General features: G+C 40.1%; 2 protein-coding genes across 3 annotated transcripts; both read left to right on the top strand.

Annotated features, from left to right (window-relative positions):
- The first annotated feature begins 488 nt into the window (after positions 1-488).
- Positions 489-3,367, top strand: LOC103721708 (Pentatricopeptide repeat (PPR) superfamily protein). The gene has a single exon (XM_089925398.1). The coding sequence runs from the start codon at positions 699-701 to the stop codon at positions 2,454-2,456; it is 1,758 nt and encodes a 585-aa protein (XP_089781524.1). The 5' UTR covers positions 489-698; the 3' UTR covers positions 2,457-3,367.
- Positions 3,368-5,955: 2,588 nt separating this feature from the next.
- LOC103721697 (uncharacterized) lies at positions 5,956-16,070 on the top strand. 2 transcript variants are annotated; one of them, XM_008812003.6, is made up of 3 exons: positions 5,956-6,265; positions 7,004-7,279; positions 14,648-16,070. In XM_008812003.6, exons 1-3 carry the CDS (start codon positions 6,125-6,127, stop codon positions 15,779-15,781), a joined length of 1,551 nt encoding a protein of 516 aa, XP_008810225.4. In that variant the 5' UTR covers positions 5,956-6,124; the 3' UTR covers positions 15,782-16,070. The 2 variants fall into 2 exon arrangements, with proteins under 2 accessions (XP_008810225.4, XP_088562125.2); XM_088705999.2 differs by lacking the exon at positions 5,956-6,265 and adding an exon at positions 6,415-6,754.
- The last annotated feature ends 2,708 nt before the right edge of the window (positions 16,071-18,778 follow it).

Raw genomic sequence — 18,778 nt, 5'->3', positions numbered from 1 at the left:
AGCAGGTGGAGGATTCAAGTGGACTTGAGTGAACTTTAAACACCAAATCAAGGGATTCGAAAACTTTGTTCTCCAATAGTCTGGACTCTAAATTTTTTTTTGGTCTTACCTTTCATGATAGACCATGGTTGAGTAATGTAAATTATTATTGAGTAATGCTGATTAACTTAACCCATGCTTATATTTTTTTTTTTGCTAAACTAGATGTATCAAACAATATAGGTATGGATATAGCTAAAAAAATCGAAAACACCATCCAACTTATTCTCTTCAACCCAAACAGTATCCCCAGAGTGAACTGAAGCTTATGGCTCACAAAGAAGATAACAAGCTGACAGAAGAGATTTGTTACAAACAAACGTAATTTTATTTGGATCAATTTGCAGATAGGAGTAAGAAAGATATTAATAAGTGATTTTAGCAAAATCTTAGATATATATAAAAAAGTTCTACATAAAATTGTGGATCCACCAAGCTTAATCAGAAAATAAGAAGCTTCTCGGCAAGGTTGAAGTCGTTACATTTTTTTTTTAAAAAAAAAGAAAAATCCAAAAAATTTCCAAGCCCCGAGCCCTTTCGGTGGCCTGCCGAAATTGCATGCTGGGAGGTCTCAACGGCTTTGAACTCCCGCCAATATCACCCGTGCAAGCTGCTGAAAATGCCGATTTGAGTCTCTTGAAGCTCATGGCTCCTCTCCAATGGAACCAACCCCCCAGGAACCATCCTCCTCCCACTCCCCAACCTACCAAGCTCTCCTCCGAGCTGGCCCCCGCCTCCGCCCCCTCCACCAAGTCCACGCCCGCATTCTCGTCTCGGGCCTCCACCGCTCCCGCTCCCTCCTCACCAAACTTCTCACCCTCGCCTGCACCGCCGGTGCCATCGACTATACCCGCCGCCTCCTATACTCCGTCCCCAACCCCGACTCCTTCCTCTTCGGCTCCCTCATCCGGGCTGCCTCCAAATCCCACCTCTCCTCCGACGCCGTCTTCTTCTACCACCGCATGCTCTTCGCCCGGCTGAAGCCCTCCAACTACACCTTCACCTCCGTCGTCAAAGCCTGTGCCGACCTCTCGGCATCGAAGATCGGTAGAATCATCCATTCTCATGTTCTTGCTAATGGCTTTGGCTTGGATTGTTTCGTTCAGACTGCATTGGTGGTCTTCTATGCAAAATGTGGCGACTTGGGCACTGCTCGGCAGTTGTTTGATAGAATTCCCGACAGAAGTGTTGTTGCATGGAATGCCATGATAGCGGGGTATGAGCAGAATGGTCTTGCTGAGGAAGCTATCAAGTTGTTTCACAGGATGCCGGCGGAAGGGGTTGAGCCTGATTCGGCCACGTTGGTTAGCTTGTTGTCTGCCTGCTCCCATGTGTGCGCATTGAGTTTAGGTCAATGGGTGGATAAGTTTATCGTTGACAAAGGTTTGGATGTCAATGTGGTTCTGGGCACTTCTCTCATAAACATGTATGCTAGATGTGGGCATGTGAAGAAGGCCCGTGAGGTATTTGATGGGCTCCAAGAACGGAATGTCGTTGCTTGGACTGCCATGATTTCGGGGTATGGGATGCATGGCTATGGGAATCAAGCAGTCAAGCTCTTTCGTCGCATGAAAACTGAAGGCCCATCGCCGAACGATGTTACCTTTGTTGCAGTTCTATCTGCTTGTGCTCATGCTGGACTGGTTAGTGAAGGCCATGAAGTTTTTAAGTCCATGAAGCAGGACTATGGTTTGGCCCCTCGGGTGGAACACCATGTCTGCATGGTTGATATGTTTGGAAGGGCTGGGCTTCTTGATGAAGCAGTCAGATTCATCAGGGACAGGATACCAGGAGAAACGGGGCCAGAAGTTTGGACGGCGATGCTTGGGGCCTGCAAGATGCACAAGGATTTTGACCTTGGAGTGGAGGTGGCCAAGCAGCTTCTTGCTATCGAACCGGAGAACCCTGCTCATTATGTGTTGCTGTCTAATCTATATGCATTGGCTGGTAGGATGGACCAGGTTGAGAAAATTAGACAGGTGATGATTCACAGAGGTTTGAAGAAGAACACTGGGTATAGCTCGATAGAGATCAATCGCGTAACCCATATCTTTCGCAATGGAGATACATCTCATCCACAGACCATGGAAATTCACCATTATTTGGAGGAATTGATTTATAGGATCAGGGAAGCAGGATATGTACCAGAAACCGACTCGGTGCTTCATGAATTGGAGGAGGAGGAGAGGGAGTTTGCACTTAGATTTCACAGTGAGAAGCTGGCAGTAGCATTCGGGCTCATGAGTACCGGTAACAAGACATTGATTAGAATTGTGAAGAACCTTCGGATATGTGGTGATTGCCATTTGGCTATTAAGTTCATGTCAGTTGTTGCTGATAGAGAAATAATAGTTAGAGACAAGCATCGGTTCCATCATTTTAAAAAGGGCCTCTGTTCTTGCCAAGATTATTGGTGATACCCTCCCTAAACGGGTCAATCATAATATTTTGGATATTAGTAACCTTCCAATGAAGATGAGCATAGGATGACTCTGCGTAGCTGGTAACCCATGGATAGGACAGTCAATGTGAGTCGAGTTTTTAACAACAAGCTGGGCATATACAAAGGTCAATCACAAGTGTTATGTCCTCATTATTTGGCCATTACTTTGGAGTTGATGCTCGTGGTTCAGTCATCCATTCGACAATATGAGCTATCTTCTTGCTTCAAAACAGCAATTTTTTAGGTCTACAGCAGTTCCTGAGGTTTTCTACCGGGTCACAGTCTGTTCCAAGTGATTTCAGCTACTGAAAAAAAAAGCAAGAGATTAATAAATTATTCAGATAATTGCATTGATTTGTTATTAACGAGGTCTTTTTCTTAACAGTCTGTTCGCTCTGTTTAGTTATCTTAATTTTCTGTTCCTATGGCTTCGTCTATCCTGGAGCCAAGCTGCTTTGGGCACCAAATGGTCTAGCTCCAGCTTCTTTTTTTTTCTTCTCCTCCTCCTCTTTTTCCAGAGAGTTAATCCCTCAATTTCTCTGAGAGGTACATTTTTCTTTCCATTCTTTATGTTTTCCCAGGAAAATGGAGTTTCTATCTGTTTTGGTTGACTTCCTGGAGCTATGAAGTGGATGAGTGTGAACATTGTACAATATATTCAAGACGGCCGATAAATTATAGGAAAGGGAAAAGAAAAGCATACAAAATGCTTACTCAAAAAAAAAAAGAGAAGAGACTATGTCAATGAATTGTGGTTGATGACAAGTGTCTTCGAATGTCAAGAAGGATCTGATTGGAAGGGTCAGTTGGCATGAAATCTTTCAATGTGAATTCTAGTATCAATGTATCATGAACCAAAGAAATGAAAGGGGTTCTTATCTGTTAGTGTTGATTTGCAAACCAACAAATTTAAATATCACTAATCATTTTATTTCTCACCTAATATTCATTTTGTTCGTGTTGTGGTTCAGGTTTTTCAGGATACTTGGATTCTACTGCATCATTCCCTTAGACCTATTTGCTCTGTCCAAAGTCATGATCTAGTAGCTCATATTTGTTGAGAAAAAAGATTATGTCGGTCCATGCTAGATTTGATGCATGATCATACCGATGTTGTTTAAAACATTGCACACTATGCATGGGCCAGCCTCGCAGCAGAATTTGTAACTTTTTTTGCCTTGCTTTGTCGACTTTCGCAGTTTTTTCCTTTCGAAAAAACTTTCATTTTTTCCTCATCTTTTCCCGGATATCATTTTGACTTGCAAAATGAATTTTCAAGAAGCTCTGTAATTGTGATTTCTCTTTACTCTTTTCCTCCCTCATTTTCTCCACATGCAAATGCCTCATGAATCCTCTCCCCACCATTTCAACTAATAAGAATTGGACAATTAACTGATGTTCCCCTTGTCTGACTTCATGCTCATTTTGCCTGTGATCTTTCTGATGCTAAGAATGACAATGTCTGCATTCTGGGAAAACTTTTCCATTTCATGTAAATATGTTTGGTGGAAAAAAATGGCCATTATGATTTTTAGTTAAGATTGGTGCGTATGCCCATTTTCCTAAGGTGAAACAAATAAACAAAACAATACTCCAAGATTCAAACACTCATCATATGATATGTAATTATTCCTTGGCATATGCTCCATAATATGATCTCTCCTGATGTATCAGAACTGTTAAATTGTATTAGTGATGTTCACACCAATGTTTTCTCAAGTCATGTTCACACCAATGTTCACAAGTGATGTTCACACCAATGTTTTCCCTCTGATGAAACATAATATCTCGCACGAGGAAAACATTTCATCGTAATGCGATGATGGCTGTGGATGCGCCACGAATTTGTGGGGCACAATCAAATAGTATCCATGAATCATGTAGCTTCAATTACTCATACACTGGATAAGATTTCGACCCAATAGTACCTGTGGATCCCACTCTGCACCCAATCCACCGGCATGGGGTCATGCAAAGATGTGCCACAAATTTATTTCGAATTCTTTTTCTTCCATGTGCATGGAGGAAAGTATTCCTGAAAGAAAGGAGGCCTTTTAAAATTATTTTTTTCCTATAATTTTTTGCAAGTTAAATTTTTATTGGTTCAACATGTAAAATAATAGAAGTTAATTTACATCTCATATGATGCTCGAATTGTTGAAGTGAATAAGATAAGTGTAGATTGTGGGATGAATATTATTCAATATTCAATTCAACCCGGCCAAAAAAAAAAAGAATACTGCAACGCTCAAATTTAAATGGACAAAAAATTTTAAAATAGACTGCATAACTAATATAAACCAAACTCACGAACTGGTGCCACTTCGCATGATGCTTGAAATGTTAAAATAAAATAAAAATATAGGTACATTTTTATTTTAACATTCGAAACAAACATCTCCTCATCCGCAAAGTCTAATTAGGCTGTATGTGGCATATTCTAAATGGATCTAGCTCAAAAAAGTTATTTTCTTTTACAACTTATTACTTAATATGATAAAAGGTTATCACTTTACCATTTCTCTACTTATTCATTTGAAGCATAAAAATGTTATTAATTTTTTTCATATTTTTTTATAGATTGAAATAATCACAAGATGAATGTTCCAATCGGAATGATAATAAGTGCTAAAGTTCAAAAGAGAAAAAATCAAAATCTTCTGTATCAAATCAAAAAAAGGATTGGACGTCTCCACGTAACACATATTCATTTACCCCACTACAAACATTCAACTATTATGTCAAGCAAATTATCTTTTCTCTTGGCACTGCTCTTTTTATTAATAAGATGCTGAAAGTAAAATGGCAGATAGTTACAAAATACATTTCACTTATAGAATATTTTTTTCATTCTATTTTTTAAATTTTTATTATTCTTCTATCACATAAAATTATATTTCAGTTTTCATTTTCTCTCTATGCATCATTCGGGTACTATTTTTTAACTAAATTAAACAAAAGATTAGGTGTTGTAGCAGTATTTTATGTTAGTTGAAATCCCCCAAGTAGGCATTCTAAAAGAAACCTCTACTTGGGCCAATGGGAAAGAAAGCAGTGGGGAGAAAAAGCTGGGGAAATTGTGGACTCCCTCTCCCATAATTTGGGCTCGAGTGCTTGACAAAACAAAATAACTCTCCACCTTACCCTATACCAACTGGTAATCGGTTAACCGCAATGAGACCTGCGGTGCAGCAGACCAGGTACTATTTAATTGTTTATCGTACGAACGTTAAAGCTCCAATATTCTCATCCTTATCCCCACCGACCACCGCCTAAAAAAGTCCCCAAACAAAATCTTTTCTCACGTGCCTGACGTCAGTTACCTCTCCAGAACCTTTTATCTTAGCCAAAGAACCAATAGAATTTACCCAACCGAGTCTTTACCATTCCCACCTAATTTGTCTTATTCATGGGTCTCGCCCGAAGGAAATTTCTTGGAAGCCATATCTTAACCCCCCCAGCCTTTTGTTTTCACGCGCCGGGAGTCTCCGTCACGTTTTCTTTTTATAAAAATACAAAATTTAGCAGCGATAGCTATCGGGAGGCCGTTCTTGTCTCCTTCGTCGCCAAGAAAGAGGAGAGAGAGAGAGAGGGGCGAGAGAGACTCCAAAACCCTAACCCTAGATATCGATCTCTGCGGTCATGGCGTCCGGTGGGTCTTCCGGTAGATCTGGATCGGGCTCCCGTTCGTACGATTTCGGATCCGATGATGTTCTCTGCTCTTACGACGACTACGCCGCGCAGGATAACTCCAATGGAAAGCGATCGGATCCCTCGGGAAAGGTATCTTTTTTTTTTCGTTCTCTTCTCGTCTGCCATCTTTGAGAATAGGTTGATTTTCGTTTCTTTGATTCAATAGTTGCTGCCTTGCGTGTAATTGCTTCTGAATTCTGAACTTTGAGGCGTCTGGCGTTGGATTGGAATTGGAACAGAAAGTTTGGATCTAGACTGGAAATGGGCGATGATGTTGAGTTGATTTCTTGATCTTTTTGCTGTGGTCTAAAAGATTCCATTGGATGCATAGGAAAAGAACCGTCTTGTTGGATTATGATAAGAAGCTATCTTGTGGATTTCGTGGAATCAGGGTTCTCCCGGTTTCTTCTGTCTTCCAAATACAATAGCCTCTGAAATTTTTAATATTGGTTTATTTTCTTGGCGAGAGTTGTCTTCCTGGCATGCCTTTGGTTGTGAAAACTGTTTATGTGGACTCAGTGTCGAAATAATGAATTGGTCCCTTTTTCTCATTTTAGTGAAGATTCTATCACGTGCCAGGTTTGTAAGATTTGCGTCTTTTTTATATACAGAAATCAAATAGTCAACCAAGATTTTCTGCTAATTTTACTCTGTTAGTTAACTACTTAACCGACTCCTCTATTTTTTTTTTCGTTTAAAATGAATGGTGTTCTTTTAACATATTAAGTTATTATCTAGATAAGGATCTGCTTATTAGACACTAAATTACATTGAAATGCATGATTTTTTTGATTGTTTGTGAAATAATTGACTTATTCCATTAAGCAGGATTTTCATGAGAGCAGAATGGGAAGACCATTGGTTAATATTTATGAGCAAGAGGACTATTCCAAAGAGAAGGTGATATGTGCTGTTGAAAAGTGTATGAAGAAATATGCTGACAATCTACTCCGTTATCTTGAGGGAATTAGCGGACGACTGTCTCAGCTGGAGTTATATTGCTACAAGATTGAGCGCTCGATAGGGGAATTTCGATCAGATATTATTCGGGATCAGAGTGAAGGAGAACTGAAGTTCAAGTCTATTGAGAAGCATCTCCAAGAAGTAAGTTTACGTTTGATCTGAAAATTATTGTTCTCCTGAGTTTTAGATAGTTCTTTCTGCATGGATCGTTCCACCTGTTTATGTGGTTATTGGCTTATTGAATAAACAAGTTTTTGTCATGCATCAACTGGACAGTTGTTAACCCTGCAAAAGGATCATTTTACAAGCCTTATAAGGCAATTACAAGTCTGCCTTGCATGACCATAGTTCTTTTCTATATTTGTTTTCTGACTTAAAGACTAGAGGACATTAAAAAGACTAGAGAACATTAAAAATACTTGCTAACAGATATCCATTTATGGTTGGATTGACCTTTATCACCATTTTGTCTTGAAAATTGGACAATTTGTCATTATGCTGGCTGCATCAACAAAGATTTTGATGTTGGGCCTTTGGTGATCTAGTGATCCTCCACATTTATATATTGCCAAGTATATCTACTAATATAGCCGTCGTAAGAAGTTCAGCTGGGATTCGTTTCATGCTTCTTCTTGCCTATTGCACAAATTTATTCAAAGTAAATATTTGTTCTTGCTATGTCATCTGAACCTGATATAACCACAATTATAAATGATTGGCATCAACTAAAAGCTTGAATATCTTTGTCGTCTTCATTAGAATATTAAATTGTTCATTTGATGATAGTTTTTATCTTCAGTAAGGACACTGCTAAAACCATTACTTCTAAATTACGCAAGTTTCTTTTTTCTAATATTCATCATATCACTGTTCGTCATCTTAGTTGTTATACTAATGGAAGTCATTCTCTGAGAAATCTAACCGTATCTTGTAACTTTGTCTTTTTTATGTGCTTTTAGTCTCCCAAGTTCTTAGTTTGTACATTTGTGTCATGACCTTTGTTTCTATCATGGTAAATATCATTTTTTTTAAAGTCAGTGTAGCACCATGTTTTCTAAGTATTTTTTATTATTTTTCCCAATTCTTCACTTGGTGTTAATTTATAGCTTTTTTAAACTTGATTACTTGTCAAGGTCATTGCAATCAGGGTGTTTTTTTTTGTTATCTTAAATTGTAGATGTTTGAATTTAAGTCTAGACATTCAAATTGCACGAAATGTCATACTTAGCTGGGAGACAAACATAGGATAAGTGACAGACAGCTTCTTGAGGCATCACGAGTGTCCTTGTTGAGGACAAAGATGACCCATTTAAAGAGAATATTCCATGTAATAGAGGAGAGCTTGGCAATGTGATTGCATGATATAAATATTAAGTTGCAAGAAATTATTTGAAGACACAATTATTGTTGATACAATAGCACGAATGGTGAAATAGGATGGATAAAGTTAATTCAAGAATCAAGATAGATGGTCAACCTTGTTGATTTAGTAATGGATTACCTACTGTGTGCCATGTGCAGATGCTTATGCTCTTAGCTTACACGTTTCATGTTATTGCTTAATATGCAACCTTTTCTTGGAAAGGTTACCGATATGTCTGTGTGCTCTTTATCCTTTTCCTTCCATTTTAATCTATTATGTTTTATGTCTACTTCTTTCATGCGTCTTTTTTTTTCCTTGATAATTATTGCATCGTACCTTTTTGTTCTTTTTCGGACTCATAGCAGGCAGATATGTGCTATTGACATCTTATTGACCATATTCAATATGCTTGTCGTTATTAGGTTGTTTGAGCTTGCAATTATTTAATTTTGACCTTTTAACTTTGTATTATATTTTTCACAAACATAATTTCTAGTAAATATAGATAGGTACTTTGTCATGAATGGGTAGGGGTGCAAAATGGGTCGGGTCGGGTCACTCACCCGACCCAGTTTCTTGTTCGGGTCCTTATTTTGGACACATACCCAACCCAGTTGAAGATCGGGTTGGGTCGGGTTCAGGCTTACAAGACCCAATGGGTCATTCGGGTCGAGTCAGATCCATGTATAACCCAGACCCGACCCAAAAAATTTAGGTTCGGGTCGGGTCATGTTCGGGTCGAGTCCGGGTCCGGGTCGGATCCCCAAATACCCTAACACAAACCAAATCAACCTGAAAAGATCACATTTTTTACAACCTTTCTTGAATTTAAGAAATTAATTTAGTGAAAGTTCGTCTCATAGAAGAGGCAAAAAGGAACAGTAACTTCTATTTAACTAGCAAATTCCAGATGCAAGGATTAGTTCCAAAAGAAATATGCAGTAAGCAGGAAGCTTGGGATAAAGACCAATGGCTGAGTTCTCTCAAAGAAAAAGACCAATGGCTTCAACCCGATCCCAAAACCTCCATGCCTGAGCCAAAAATCCTGAGAAAACCAAGAGAAGGCTGAAACCTTTCACTCACTTGCTTGTTGCTCAGCCGCTAGTGTTTCTTCTCCGCGGACAGAGAAGGCGAGCCCGACATTGTCCCCAACGCATCACCTTGCTCACCCCTCTCCAATCCAAAAACACAGAGCAAAGCTAGACGGGGAAAGAACAACCCCAAAAAATAGGAGAAAAAAGCCACACCTCTCTCACGATTTCAATCCTCTCTCACTTCCAATGGGAGGCATTAATAAGGGCGAGACCCAACTCCCCCAAAAATCGAAGAGAGAAAAATGTCAGCTTTGGCCCCCCACCTCTCTCTCTCTCTCTCCCACTTTTGCTTTCATGGAAAGCTTCGATCCTTCAACTTCCTTGCTGGCAAGATGGGTTTCTTCTTCTCCCGCCCCTCCTCCAAATCTCCCGACTACCCCCGACGACTTGCACCTCTCCCTCTCCCTCTCCCTCAAGTCCGACCTTGTTGCCCTTTTACAAGACAAGCCCCCCTTGTTTTAACCTCTTCTCGGCCTATGCTAAAAATATTTCTTGGTTGGACACCGAAGAGACTCACGGGCTCACAAAAGGGGGAGATTGGTCCGGAAAGAAGGGACATCTGGATAGGGTCTTCTCTAGATCTAGGGTTCCTTCGCCGCAGCCGAAAATGGTCTTCTCTTCTCCAGATCTAGGGGACTTGGAAGCGAAGAAGGGACTTATATCTTATGGGCTATGGCTAGCGGGCTGAGAGCCTATGGGCCTGAGGAGTCACGAGACTCGGAGCACTTTTTTCTTGCGGGCTGCGGGTCTAAAAGGGTAATTCGAATTTGGGTCGGGTCTTTTGGTAAACGATCCAAAATTGATCCCAAAAAAAAGGGTCGGGTCGGGTCCAGATCGGGTCGAGATTGAGCTAGTTGTAAATTTTTGTAACAGTGTGTTGTAATTTTTGCTAGACTGTATGTGGGACCTATTGCTTAATGTTAAGGTTGGAGTATATTGCATTTTGTAATTGGGATGCAACATATCCATCTTGTTGCTAGTTGTCATGAAGAGATGGAGCGCTTATTAACCAAAATAAAAAAAAGGTTGAGCAAAAAAAGGGTTTATTTCTTGGTTGGAACTTCATTATGTTAATCTATATTGTTAACGTTCCATCTGCAATCTTGAGGAAGAGGAGATTTACTTTTGGTTTCATATAGTGGTCTTTCTTTGTTAAAATACTCAGTTTATTTTAACAGAAAGAGGTCCAATAACTCTCTTTGACCTAGAGGTACTTTAGATAGTCTAGAAAACTCTTTATGATCCAAAAAGATCAGAGGACTTTTGTTGATAGAATTTTACTTAGTTCTACTTAATTTTCTCATCATAATAACCAACACGTTAATGCTGCCTTTTATATGAGCTGCTGCATATGCTTGATGTGGGTCCAAACTTTGTGTCCCAATGCTTTTATCCTGAATAAGTGGTCAATTTGCTGTTTTACAACTGGTAATTGAATGATATTATGAATAGCCAAAATTATGTACTTATCAGGTTTGGGTCTTTGTTGGCTTGGAATTAAGTATTAGGTTTCTTTATCTCCAGATAACCCATTTTATTGGTCATCGTAAGTGTTACCGATTCAAGGAGTTGGGATTAGATTGTCTCCAGATAATCCATTTTAATTTTTATTTTTTAGAATCCGAGCCCTTCAACGATGTCAGATCTGCTTGAATATTAGTCCACCCAAGGGAAGTGGCACCAAGCCATTGTGAAGTTCTGGACAATTTTTTATATAAATTTGTCGACCTTTTTATATTACTTAATATTTGTCAAACAAACAGTATTCACAGAAAGAACTTGTTAGATTTCCTTGAATGTGTTACTTCACGAGTACTTATTGTTGAGTTCCATGGATTTCCACCTAGAAAGATGATTGAATGGTGGGTCATTGTATGGGACTGTTTTTCGCTAAGAAATATGAGAAGGTTTATCTTTAATTCCTCTTGTTGCATGGTGGGAGACATGGAATGTAAGAACTGCGAGCTTTTTGAGAAGTCCGGTCTGAGTGAGGATACGACTCGAGGCTTCATTATCTTGAATAGCTTCTCAAGGATTGAAAAATTTGTCTTGTAGCGTCTTGGACTGCGGTGTAGTAGTAATAGCTTGTTTCCTAGCACTCTTTCATGTGGTGAAGTTATTCCTTTTTTAGCAGTTATTATTACTTTGCTAGAGCAGCGAATCGAGAGTCTCTCGCTATGTCCCCATTCCTTTCCTTTCTTATATTATATGGTCGATCTTCTTTAATCCAAAGCTGGTGCAAGCGATTTTATCAAAGATTAAGGTACTGATGTTGGTGTGCATTCCGATCTCCAACCTGTACAATATTGTTGCGGCACCCACAGACATGCCAGCATGCCTGTAGACCGATTGGATTGCCACAGAACGTGTCAGCCAGCACTTAGTTACGTAAAGTGGGTCAGAGCAGGAAACATCTTGAGTACAGCTATCGGAGACTCCGGTTTCCCTTAACAAATATAAAAAAAATATGGAAACGCTTAGGACGCAAGTGAAGGGGCAGGTTTTGGGTAGGTTCCTGTTACAATGGACTGGCATGTATCTACAGTGCCAGCACCTCAAACCTTTATTTTGATTTCAAATTTATACTATGTGTTTATATTAGATGCCAACAATTTTCTTCATATGAAAGTCTCTTTTTTCATGAGACTATTTTCTGGCTTCCTTTTTTTGTGGGAAATCAGGGGCAAGTCCCTAAAAGTTATTACAAATGTTCAAAGCCAAAATAGTATTTCACCACTCCTTTTTGTGACATGGTATGGTTGTTGTTGTTGTTGTTATAAATACAGACACCTGTGGTCAACTGAGAAAGACTTTTAGGGCAAGGTTACACGAGATCTTCCTACAATTGTTATTTACTTTATTGTTTTCTAGATACACAAGAAAGACTTTGTATTAATGTCAGGAGCGCAAGGTTATTTTTATACAATGCAACAAGCACTTGACCGTTGGGCTTGATTTGGATTTCTTAGAATATTTAGGCAGCTGAAATATTCTCCAAACGGACTTGGACAGCTAAGGGGATAGGGGGCCATATCATCTTTTGCCCTCGCCATGTTGAAACTTTATAGTGAAAGAAATTGCTTCCTTTTCCTAGGATGAAATTTGTGCTAAGATGGAAGTTTGATATCGGTAGGCAGTGATGTGTATATTCTAGTATATCGCAGGCTCCTTTGCTTGCATGATGCATCCAAATTCGCAAGCCTAGATAGATCTTGTTATTTTAATCTCCTTACCTCACCTATGATGTTTACATAATCTGCCACCATTAAACCTGTAGATTATGTATTAGCATATCGACTTACAAATGTATAATTAAGCTTGAAAAGATGATCATTAGATATTTTGAAATCTAAGGTATCATTGTTGATATGTATCATAATTTAGAAGGACCTAGTGTGTTATGAAACTACTTTTGATCACCTCAAAACTGCTTTTGTTTTCAAATATTCAAGTCCTTCTAGTGATTTATGGATATACACTGCATGTCCCTTAAATGTTTGTCGCAGGGTTTTGATTGCAAGCAACATGTTTACCTTGGCATCTTCAAGTCATGTTTAATTGCTTATTTAATTGGGTTAAATTGTTTAAACTTGCATTAGTTATCAATCGTTTGTGTGCATGAGTTGTGCACATATAGGGAACATTAATGAATAATGAGCTGAAAGATAGTCAGAGCAAATAATTTCACTGTATACTGCATGCTTCTATAGATACATGAAGCACGATATAATGTAAATCTAATTTTCCACCTTCCTTGGTAGCCTATTGTATCATCATAAGTCAGAAGCTCTATTATCAATGATAAACAGCATTGTCATGACTCATGACTCATTATACCGCATACGTGTGTGCTTCTCACTACCCACAAGGTCTTGTGTTTACAATTTACAAATAACCTATGAGTAGACTCGTATTGAGGCCATAATGTCGCGAAAGATTCACTATCTTTATACATGTTCTAACAAATTTAAGTTTGCAATAGGGAGAGGTCATATTTGCCAAGATAACTTCGAGGTAAGGTAATTGAAGAGGTGTAAATATAAAACTATTTCTTACCATGGTTTAGCTGAAATTTGATAACCATGAGATAGAAAAGCATAATCAGTTTTCAAATTATGTTGATTTTATATATAAGAAAGAGAGAAATTGAGACCTATATAATGGACTTGGAATGGATGGGCTTCTGTAGTTGTTTGTTTATTGTGCTTGCTGAGATGCATGAGAAAATTATAAAGAGACTGGGCCAAAATGTGTTGTAATCGGTGTTTGGGAAAACAGGGGTCAAGCGCATCCAATATTCCTTTAGAGAGGAGAATAATGAAGTAGATGTATGGTTAAATAAAAAAGGATATGTTTGAACCGTATTCACTTCAGGGGTTGCAAGAGTTGCATGGTGCAGACCAGCTGTGGTAGTATGAACATGTATAATGTATCAACTTCATGGTCATGTAATTGTAGTGGTTAGAATCTGTCTTGGGAAGAGAAAATTCTATGACCAATTAGATCAAAATCATGTGAAATGCAATTATTTTTCAAACTTATTTGGTTCCTATAATTTGAATGAATTTTAGGAAAGATTGGAGATGACCTTGAACAGTTGGCATGAAGCTTGATTGTGGTCAATGCAGATCCAAAATAGTGGTACATTTTTGTCTGTCCAATAATTTAGATCCAATTATACTCCTAACTCAGATCTCTATTACTGTATGACACATTAATCACTCTGTGCAGTTACCACTAGATGTTTCCCCTTGATTGTTATGTGCTTAGTCAGTTTAGTTCTCATAACAGAAGTTTGGACATGCTGGCCTGTTCTTACTTCAGGAAGGTGCAACTCCCCTCCACCTTTGAAAAAGAAAACCAAGAAAATAAAGTGTCCTGTTTGCCTCAGTAGTTTGTTCTAAGTTGGATCTTTGAGCTCCATATCAATGACAACCATCTTTATTCGAAGGGCGCAACTATTGTTTCTTCTTCAAATTTTTTGATTCTTTTCTGCATGATAGTTTTAGAGGGATGTTGATTAACCGCCTAAACTTTTTGTACGTGACAAAGGTCCACAGGTCTGTACAAATTCTGAGGGACAAACAAGAACTGGTTGAAGCTCAGAAAGAGCTGGCCAAACTTCAACTTGTGCAGAAAGAGTCTACACAGAAGAATGAAGAGGCTGTTGTTCCATCATCATCTGAGACCAAACGGCATGATGACAAGCCAAATGTGGCAAGCCACCAGTTGGCTCTGGCTCTGCCTCACCAGGCAGTCAGTCAATCATCAGCATCGCTACCCATGCAGCAGCCAGCACCTGTGCAGCAAGATCCCTCTATGTTGAACCAAGCACGCACATACTACTCACAGCATCAACCTTTGCCTCAAGATCAACAAAGCCAACCGTTACAAGCTGAGCTACAATATGTGCAACAGAGGCCCCAAATTCAGGATATTCCAGTCCAGGCACCACAGCAGCAGCCTCAGATTGCAAGTCAGACTCCACAGCCATACCCTCAGTACCAGCAGCAATGGCCTCAGCAGCCTCAGCAGTTTTCACAACAGGTGGTGCGGCCGCAGCAACCTGCTCCGCAGGCTCCAATCAGAACTCAAGCTCCACCACCGTCTTACCCTCCTTACCCCCCACAACCTGTCAATCGTGTTCCTGAATCATACCCTGGCAGCATGGTCGTGCAGGTTCCTTACTCCACAATTTCTCAGCCTGGTGGGAGTCGTCCTGAAGCTGTGTCATTTGGTTATGGAGAACCAAGCAGCACAGTCTCACCACCAATGCCTCAGCATAGTTTACAACGGCAGCCACAGCCTCCAACTAGCCAGAGCTCTTTTGGACCACCGCCGAGCAAGGGTGGCTATGTGGGTCCTGCACCTTACACACCACCATTGAATGTTCAGAGTTACAGCACAACATACAACTATCCTCCAAGCAATGTTTCAGCTGCCCAGAATCAGCAACTGCCACCTGGTAATGTTGTTGGGGTCCATCATCCTGGCCCACAGCTGATGCGCAGTCACCCATATGGAGAAATGATTGAGAAAGCTGTCAGCATGGGATATGCAAGGGATCATGTTGCAAGTGTGATCCAGAGGGTGGGGGAAAGTGGTCAGCCCATGGACTTCAATTCCTTGCTTGATATGCTCAATGGCCGAGTTACTGGTGGATCCACGCGAGTATGGTCGGGCTAGCACGGTGGCTTTATGCAGAAATGGAGAGGTATCAATATATCCTAAAGGAGGTGCTTTTTTAATGCTTCCTTCTAGTTATCATGTGTTACAAAAATAATCGTTATCGTTAAGTGCATGGTGGTTGTAAATACGAGTGGATGCTCGTATGAGCGTTCTTGCGGTTCTTGCGATTCCTGCGGTCACATGAATGGTGGTGGTGCCAACGGAATCACTATATAAATTGATGGTGAATGTGTTGCTGGGACGTATTATGCAAAATTAGAAATTAGCCTTCATCTTTTGTTGAGCATGATCTCAGTTGTTATAAATGGCTACAGCATGGATATTTTTGTTTTTGTAGTCTCCTAGAACCAATTAAATTTTAGGGGATTCTCTCCATTTCCTTTCCGGCTATATCCAAATATGCTCTTCCCAGACAAAACAGCTGCCTTGTTCCATATTGCATTCCTTCAATTTTTGTTGTTGTGATGGGGCTAGTATTCAATCTTTGTGCTACTCAGTGACAGTGATTCAGACATTTGGTGTCAACCAGGCTGGATCGTCTTTTATTAACTTGGATAAGCAGTGCTATCATGACGCGGATCTCAAACAACAAAAATTTACACACTGAGCTGTAAATTTACTGCGTCTACTCTCTAACAGCAGACTATGGGATCGGGCAATGGCTGTCAGCGAGCCATTCCTTTTTTTTTGTTTTGTTTTTCTTGAGAAGCATCATTTAGCAGTTTGATGTGTGAAATTTGTATTCGGTTATCTCTGCCAGGTTTAATGACTTGAGTACATTTGCCTTCCTGAGTTTCAAGGTACATGAAGAAATTTAAAGCAGAATATTAATCGACCCAACATCTGAAAGTACGTCGTGGCAGTACTATTTGGTGACATTTAGCATCCAGATGCATACAGATATACTGAAAGCCTGAAGCATTCAGGTTGAGCAGAAACTTCAGGGTGCAGACGAAGCATCCATTCTTTGTCTGTGACGTTAGAAGTGCGTGCAAATTGTGAAGCGTCTGTAAAAGTTTAGCGGGGGCAATCAACTGGTGCCAAGGGACTGGCGATCCACAACTGCCATGTGGGCATTCAGATGAATGTGAATCAGCAATGAAGCATCCTCCAAGTTATTGAAAATACTGATCGACCGACAACCACATCTAGAAGCCACGTGAAGCATTTGTTTCTCTCTCCATAGAGTTAGATATGATTATAGAAAATAAATGATACATGCATGCATATATATATATATATATATATATATTGTATGCATATATAAACTTGACCTGGAAGTAAGTTGAGTAAGAGTCAGCTCAAAAACTCTGGCAAGCATCCAATAAGTCTTACACATCAAGGCTCAACTATATACATATGTAAGTACATCTATGATTTGTTATGAAAAATACAATCAATGCAACCACAAAAAAGCCTACAATCAATACGTTAATTTAACAATTAAAATGAAAAAAAAAAAAGATATATCAATGACTATATGCTATGCTATCAATTACCATTTACGTATTGCCATTGAGTGCTAGGAGGGAGAGGCCAGCAGAACCATCTAAATGCGTGATTGGAATAGGGAATAATGGGGTTACCGGGGTAAATGAGAGAACTGAGAACAATGATAGGTGCGGAATAGAAGCCCCAAGTCTTCCTATTCTATTTGTATTGTTTAATTTTTGCACTAAATATATCAAACAATAACTTGAGTAGGATGAAAAGTTGGGAAAAAATAGCATTGAAATGGACTGCAGCTAGTGTCCAAATTCGGTTGAGCTAAATGATCCCGACCGAATTTCAAGTAACTGGTTAGGTTAGCTCAGTCAACACTGATCCAAGCCTTTAGATTTTACACAAACCAAGCCTTCTACTTGAAAACAGCCAAGTAATGATGCAAAACACTATAACTGTGGTCAGCTGGAATGTGAACATTTCCAATCATACCAAAAACAAATTTTGGAACGAAGATAACAGCAAAGAATCTGATATATCATTATGGGTAGAGGTGGGCATTGGGCCCGGCACGGCCCGGCACGAAGCGGGCTACAGTAACGGGCCGTGCTAGGCATGGCTCATAAAAGGGGGCCGGGCTGGGTTAAGGATTTTTGGCCCGTGGACTGAGCCCGGCCCGGCCCATAAAGGCCTGTGCTGGCACGATTCGTGGGCCAAGTATGGCACGGCCCGCGGGCCAGAAATCCTTAAACCAAAATACCCCTCAAACTAGCCGTTTTATGGCTGTTGAAAGAGGCAAAATGGGTAAAAAGCCACAAATAGCCGTTATGGGCCACCCATAACGGCTATTTTTTTTTGGACAGACGGGCCGTGCCTGGCACGGCCCCTCTTGTGCATGGCACGGCCCGTGCCAGGCCCAGCATGGCCCGCCACCCCATGGGCCTAGGGTCGTGTCGGGCTTAGCCTTTAGGTTAAGCGGGCCGTGCCAGACACGACCCGTTTAGTAACAGACCGGGCCAGGCACGGCCCGTTTGGTCTGTGGCCTGGTGGGCCTGGGCCAGGCCGGGCCCGGCACAGCCCGATGCCCATCTCTAATTATGGGTTTTCCCTGCCTGCTGAAAAAGCAGTGAGCTGATATTATTGGAGCCCCGGCCCGGCCCCATGCCCATCTCTAATTATGGGTTTTCCCTACCTGCTGAAAAAGCAGTGAGCTGATATTATTGGAGCCTATTCCCTTGTCCACAATCCCTACCAAGCCCATGAAGAGAGGTCATAATACATTCACATTGTGATAGAGAAACGTCCTCATTTTTCGCTGCCAGAAACAAAGTAATAGCATATTATATGCTCATGTATGTTTTTACACATAAAAGGGGAAAAAAACTATTTGATGAAACACCACCTTTCACACTCTACTATCTAAAATATCCCATCATCATCAATTACCTCTGCTGGCTGAAAAAGTAGCGAGCTGATTTTGAGCCAATCATTTTCCGCATTATATTATGCTGTCAAGAAAATAAACAGAGGTCAAAAGTATAATCGCTGTGA

This window comes from Phoenix dactylifera, chromosome 1 (assembly GCF_051530095.1).
Source record: "Phoenix dactylifera cultivar Ajwa chromosome 1, Ajwa_hap1_PhDact_Kaust_v1.1, whole genome shotgun sequence".
NCBI lineage: Eukaryota > Viridiplantae > Streptophyta > Magnoliopsida > Arecales > Arecaceae > Phoenix > Phoenix dactylifera.
This window is presented reverse-complemented; position numbering and strand designations above follow the sequence as displayed.

Bases quoted from the DNA above. Each gene is read 5' to 3' on its own strand.
- LOC103721708 (XM_089925398.1), top strand. From the start codon at position 699: ATGGAACCAACCCCCCAGGAACCATCCTCCTCCCACTCCCCAACCTAC.
- LOC103721697 (XM_008812003.6), top strand. From the start codon at position 6,125: ATGGCGTCCGGTGGGTCTTCCGGTAGATCTGGATCGGGCTCCCGTTCG. The intron at 6,266-7,003 runs GTATCTTTTTTT...TCCATTAAGCAG, and splicing joins GATCGGATCCCTCGGGAAAG to GATTTTCATGAGAGCAGAAT. The intron at 7,280-14,647 runs GTAAGTTTACGT...TACGTGACAAAG, and splicing joins TTGAGAAGCATCTCCAAGAA to GTCCACAGGTCTGTACAAAT.